Source organism: Mobula hypostoma, chromosome 26 (assembly GCF_963921235.1).
Source record: "Mobula hypostoma chromosome 26, sMobHyp1.1, whole genome shotgun sequence".
In the NCBI taxonomy this organism is placed as follows: domain Eukaryota; kingdom Metazoa; phylum Chordata; class Chondrichthyes; order Myliobatiformes; family Myliobatidae; genus Mobula; species Mobula hypostoma.
The window spans coordinates 32,658,562-32,664,948 of NC_086122.1; the positions used below are offsets into that span (position 1 = coordinate 32,658,562).

General features: G+C 44.0%; 1 protein-coding gene across 6 annotated transcripts in view; it reads right to left on the reverse strand.

Annotated features, from left to right (window-relative positions):
* Nucleotides 1-1,966, reverse strand: part of pabpc4 (poly(A) binding protein, cytoplasmic 4 (inducible form)) — a 41,283-nt gene extending 39,317 nt beyond the window's left edge. For 3 of the 6 annotated variants that reach the window (XR_010016172.1, XR_010016173.1, XM_063033897.1), the window contains exon 1: nucleotides 1,356-1,966. Coding sequence is in view for 1 of the 6 variants with exons in the window: in XM_063033897.1 (XP_062889967.1) it covers nucleotides 1,356-1,548 (193 nt within the window). In the remaining 5 variants the exon portion in view is untranslated. The remainder of the gene's footprint in view (nucleotides 1-1,355) is intronic. The other 3 variants (XM_063033900.1, XM_063033898.1, XM_063033899.1) reach the window with 2 other exon arrangements.
* Between the last annotated feature and the right edge of the window lie 4,421 nt (nucleotides 1,967-6,387).

A 6,387-nucleotide genomic window follows, 5' to 3' on the forward strand; every position in this document is an offset into this window, starting at 1 on the left:
CTGGATGAACTCAGCAGGAAGAACACACCAGGAGGGGAGAATGGGGAGTGCAGTGAGAATTCAATGTCAGGGTTGGGCTCAGTGAGATTGTGCAGGAATGGGGACAGAATATGGGTGGGGACGAAGAAAATGCAACCAAGAATTGGGCAGGCAGAGGTGGATTGCTGCTCGGGCAATAAAAGGTGGCACTGGCAGTCAAAAACGACATGGTCTGGAGACAATGCACAGAAAGCAGCAAGGTCAAACTGACTGGTTGCACTAAAAGGGCTGGTGGGTGCGAAGATGAGGGCGGGGGGGAAGGTGTTTAAATGATGAACAGAAGTGGGGGTTGGATGGGGAAGCAGTGACAACATATGAAAATCCTGGGTTCATGACCAGTCCTTAAGTGTGAACGGTGCGGAGTTGAGGCAGCATGGTGTAGCTGTTAGCACAACGCTTTACAGTACCAGCGACCCAGCTTCAATTCCCACTGCTATAAGTAATTTGTATGTTCTCCCCGTGACCACATGGGTTTCCTCTGGGTGCCCCGGTTTCATTCCACAGCCCAAAGATGTACCAGTTAGTAGGTCAATGTAGATTTTCCAATAAGGCTAGGATTAAGGTGGGAGATTTGCTCCAAGGCCCTATTCTGTGCTGTTTCTCAATAAAGGAATGCCAGTTCTTTACAAATGCTTATTTGTTGAACAATATTGATCAACACAATGCTCATGCAAAGCTATGGGAGGCATATGGTATCTACCCAATTCGTTAATTTGATTGATCAAGTAGCAGAACTGATGGTGCAACCTTCTAGTGATCCATGGGACTGCTCTACATTTCAATGAAGCCATGGGCCCAAAAGATTGCTACCTGTTTCTGCACCCACTAAATATTAACTGCTGGCATGCCTCTGTGCACTTTTATCAGAATATCTTCTAAAATACTATCAATTCACTTATCACATTGAAAAGACAAATCAATATTAATGTTCATACAGGGATCTTCAAGGTCATCAGATTCCTACCCCTTCAACAGACTTGACTAATCCATTTTCTAAATTGTGATCTATTCTACAGCACGTTACTGCCTTCCATTGGATAATTATTGCATCGGAGAAATTAGGACGGTGAGACACCACCAAGGAATTTTTTTTTTGGAAAACCGTTGCTGCCAAGGGTGGAAAGTTACCAGGAATCGATTGATTTTTTTTTAAAACTCCCATGTTTGCAAGTGAGCACTGATCTGGTTATTGATACGTGATCAATTCTTCGCTGGGTTGATGAAGGCCTCCGTTATTTAAAAGAGACGCCGGCGCTCACAGCCTAAAACCAAAGGAGTTACCGGATGGCAGAGGGGTTTAAATAAAAGGAGCTCACCATCGGCAGGCTGTTGGAAGTTGACATAGGCGTAGCCGAGCGATCTCCTGGTTATCATGTCCCTGCACACCCTGATGGACAGCACGGGCCCGGCCGGGCTGAACTTCTCGTACAACATGGCCTCCGTTACATCTGGGTGGAGGTCACCGACGTACAGCGAGGCCATAGGGTAGCTGGCACCGGTCTGATTCATCTTCAGAACCCGACGGCTTTCAAACACCGGGAGGGTTCTCTCACCAACGGAACGCCGCGGCTTCCAGATAACGGTCGCGCCGGCCGAGGCTTTCCTCCCCCCCTCCCCCCGATATCAGACGCTCAAACTTGTCAGCTAGGTGGGATCCCAGGTTTTGTTTTTTAAAAAGACAACCGTTTCCAATACTTATGTTCCAGAAACTTCGTAAGGTTTGTCCGAATCAAATCCCGGAGCGTGGCTGAGGCCTGGCTAGAGCTGTTTCTTAAAAAATAAAATTAATGAGATTCTTTTATCCTCTTCTAAAACTTGGTTGCGTTCTTTTTTTATTGTTTGTTGATTTTTTAGGTTTTTTTTACGCTTTTTGAAGTGAGTGTGCGCTGCTCCAGCTTCCCCACACTCACACTTTACTTGAACTCTGTGGCCAGGAGACGGAGGCAGAAGGCGGACGGCGGCGGCCTTTTATACCTGCCGTTAGCTTCGCCGTCACTTCCGGTAGCGTGACCGGAAGCCGCTCGAGCTCGCCGGCCAATCAAAACCAAAGCAAAATCCCGCAGGCGCTGGAAATCTGAAACAAAGACGGGAAAGTCAAGCAAGAGCCAAAGGTGATAAATGTTCAGGGCATTCATGCAGTGTACATCTGTGGAAAGAGAAAGTCTGCGAAAAACGGAGAGGTGCAACTTAGTTTTCAGTAGGAAACCATAAACACAAGAGATTCTGCAGATGGTGGAAATCTGAAGCTGCACACAAAAATGCTGGAGGAACTCAGCCGGTCAGGCAGCATCTGTGGAGGTTGGTACTGCCTGAACTACTGAATTCCTCCAGCATTTTGTGTGTGTTTTCAGTAAAATTAAATAGGGGAGGAAGGGTTAGAACAAAGCAAATGTCTGATAGGGTGGGTTAAAATGCCTTAATAAGGTATAGGAGCAGAATTAGGCCATTTGGCCCATCGAGTCTGCTCTGCCATTTCATCACGACAGATCCATTTCCATCTCAGCTCCAATCTCCTGCCTTTTCCACATATCCCTTCAGGTCCTGATTAATCTATCAACCTCTGCCTCAAACATAGCCAATGACCTGACCTCCACCACCTCTAACAACAAATTCTACAGGTTCACCACTTCTTCGTCTAAATGTGCAATGTGTAATTTATAGTTATTTGCAATAAATAGTATCTCCAGGCCTGCGCCCTGGAAACTATTACATAGTCTGGTTGTGAGAGCCCGAATACTTCTGTTCCTTTTGCCAGATGGCAGGAGGGAGAAGAGTTTATATGAGGGGTACCTGGGGTCCTTCATAATGCCGTTTGCTTTACGGATGCAGTGTGTGGTGTAAATGTCTGTAATGGCGGGAAGAGAGACTCTGATGATCTTGTCAGCTGACCTCACTATCCGCTGCAGGGTCTTGCGATCCGAGCCAGGCAGTGATGCAGCTGCACACATCAAAGTTGCTGGTGAACGCAGCAGGGCAGGCAGCATCTCTAGGAAGAGGTACAGTTGACCTTTCGGGCCGTCTGGCCTGCTGCGTTCACCAGCAATGTTGATGTGTGTTGCTTGAATTTCCAGCATCTGCAGATTTCTTCGTGTTTGCAGTGATGCAGCTGCTCAGGATGCTCTCAATACAACCTCTGTAGAATGTGGTGAGGATGGGGGGTGGGAGATGGACTTTTCTCAGCCTTCACAGAAAGTAGAGACGCTGCTGGGCTTTCTTTGCTATGGAGCTGGTGTTGAGGGACCAGGTGAGATTCTTCGCCAGGTGAACACCAAGAAATTTGGTGCTCTTAACGATCTCAACGGAGGAGTCATCAATGTTCAGCAGAGAGTGGTCGCTCCATGTCCTCCTGAAGTTAACAACCATCTCTTTTGTTCACATTCAGAGACAGGTTGTTGGCTCTGCACCAGTCTGTTAGCCGCTACACCTCCTCTCTGTATGCTGACTCATCGCTCTTGCTAATGAGACTCACCACGGTTGTGTCATCGGCAAACTTGATGATGTGGTTCGAGCTGCATAGTCGTGGGTTAGCAGAGTGAACAGCAGTGGACTGAGCACACAGCCCTGGGGGGCCCCTGTGCTCAGTGTGATGGTGTTGGAGATGCTGCTTCCAATCCAGACTGACTGAGGTCTCCCAGTCAGGAAGTCTAGGACCCAGTCACAGAGGGAGGTGTTCAGGCCCAGTAGGCTCAGCTTTATGCTGTTTCCCGGATGGTAGCAGCTGGAACAGTTTGTGGCTGGGGTGACTCGGTTCCCCAATGATACTTCGGGCCCCTTTTTACACACTTGTCTTTGTAAATGTCCTGATAGTGAGAAGTTCATATCTACAGATGTGCTGGGCTGTCCACACCACTCTCTGCAGAGTCCTGCAATTGAGGGAAGTACAATTCCCATACCAGGCAGTGATGCAGCTGGTCAGGATGCTCTCAAACATGCTCCTATAGAAAATTCTTAGGATTTGGGGGCCTATGCCAAACTTCTTCAACCGTCTGAGGTGAAAGAAATGCTGTTGTGCTTTTTTCACCACACAGCTGGTATGTACAGACCACATGAGATCCTCGGTTATGTTTATGCCAAGGAATTTAAAGCTGTTCACCCTCTCAACCCCAGACCCATTGATGTCAATAGGGGTTAGCCTGACTCCATTCTTCCCATAGTCCACAACCAGCTCCTTTGTTTTTGTGACATTGAGGGAGAGGTTATTTCCTTGACACCACTGTGTCAGGGTGATGACTTCTTCTCCGTAGGTTGCCTCATTATTATTTGAGATTAGGCCAGTCAACGTAGTAATTAGCAGATTGGAGCTGTGGGTGGCACACAGTCAAGGCTGTACAGAGAGTAAAGGAGGGGGCTTAGGACACAGCCCTGAGGGGCACCTGTATTGAGGGTCAGAAGGGTAAAAGAAAGTATAATTATCAAAATGCTAAAACAATGAAGTAGAGCTTAAAATTCTACAGTGGATGATGATGAAGAGAGTGGAGAAATATCATACTTATCAGAATATATTCATAAACAGAAACTCCACAAATGACAATTTTACAGATTGAGAATTATATTACTGCCAATGTAATCAGATCTATCCAATCCCTCTGTGGATAGAGTGTTGACAAAGAATGTTCTTTGCATGCTTTTTTTTCCCCCTTATTTCAGGATCAAATTTTAGTTAATGTAAGTTGAAGACTAATCTCTTGATTTACCATTAGGAAGAAGTCCCTGTAACAATTAATACTTATTATTAAGTATTAGGAAGAAGCCCCTGAAAGTATTCCCATTGACTTCCCATTTGGAAGGATTCCCTGTAAATATTAATATTTATCCCTAACATGTATATTGGACTAAAAAAACCCAACCACATTAAAGAATCATTAGCCTCCCACCCCCCAAACACAAGATTAAATCCTGCAAATTAAAGACATTAAAGTGAGGCACACTTTATAGCTGAAGTTCATAACAGAATATCAAAACATTAAATAGAACATGCAGTACCAGTCTAAAACAGGAATGAAAGCAAAAGAATGGATAGTATCAATTAAAGGGACTCTGCAAACACCCTGCTATTTTTTAGTAATCATTAAAGTTCAAAATAAATTTATTGAAGTTTGTATATGTACAAAGTACATATAAATTCAAGAGTTTATTAAAAGGACTAAAGCAATCTGAAAGAGACAGGGAACATTCCTAAGCTTCTGAGTATGTTTGGATTGGAGTGGATGTTGCCACCATGGTAAGAAACTACAGTGATATTGGATGCAGTTAAATTGGCAAGAAACACTTAAAGGGCTGGCAGTGCTTAAAGTATAAAAATCACACAGCTTGAAGTCATAAATTGCAGAGGCTGATCTGAACCTATGTACCCAAACCTTTGAAAGTGGCAAGGTAACTGCTTTAAAAATGGATTCTTTGGCTTTAATATAAGTCTTCAGATGTCTTCCTTCTACAACAGACAGTGGTGTGATGCAGCAAAAATGTGTCAATGATTATGTACTGTATCATTATTTGTGAGGTGGTAAACTTTGGGGAATGCTAATCTATTAGTTAACATGTGTGCTCTTTTGTTTCAACTCCACGAGTATTAGAAAAAATATGCCAATTCCAAATCTTTAGCATGCCACAATGATTCTCCATTATTAAGAAATGTACAGTGCATTTGTCACAATCTCAGATTCTAATGAATATAGAAAAGCTTAAATGTTCTATTCTTGAAAACCAATTCAAAATCCATCATTTTAACCATCAGCTTAGTGCCACCACATTCAATTTGCAATTTCAGATCTTTTTATGAGATCCAGTATTGTGTACAAGATAGTGCTAATTGTAGAATGCACCAATGTGTGCAGAAGATCCCACATTAGGACTAAAGATTGTGTGTTGGTAATCATTTCTTCTTCAATGATAATTAAATGGATGTCATTTCTGTTGATTGTTCAACTATGTAACAGTCAGATTAAGAGCAAATAAAAACAATTTAACTATAAGAGGACAGTTAGTACATGTTATTAAGTTTCTCTTTACTACTCATATTTTTGAGTGCAATGTATACCACTTCCTCCAAGAGGATCACAACCTTGTAGTAGGGTTTGGAGGCTTGAATGCCTCGATGACCCAGAGAGCTATGCTGGCTGGGTTTTGGCTCTTAGTAGGGTCACCTTTGCCAAACAGGTCAAAGGGTAGAGGCCAGACCAAGAGTGGTCCACTGGTCCTCCGGGTTGAGCTCAGGGCTAACAACCCTGACTAGTCAAAAAAAAATTGCTACAGAAACAGCAACAAAGGATCCTATATGTATGCAATGGTATGGACAGAGATGGGGAGGCTGTCATTCCTGCCCTAAATGCCAGTGGCATAAGAAGCCGT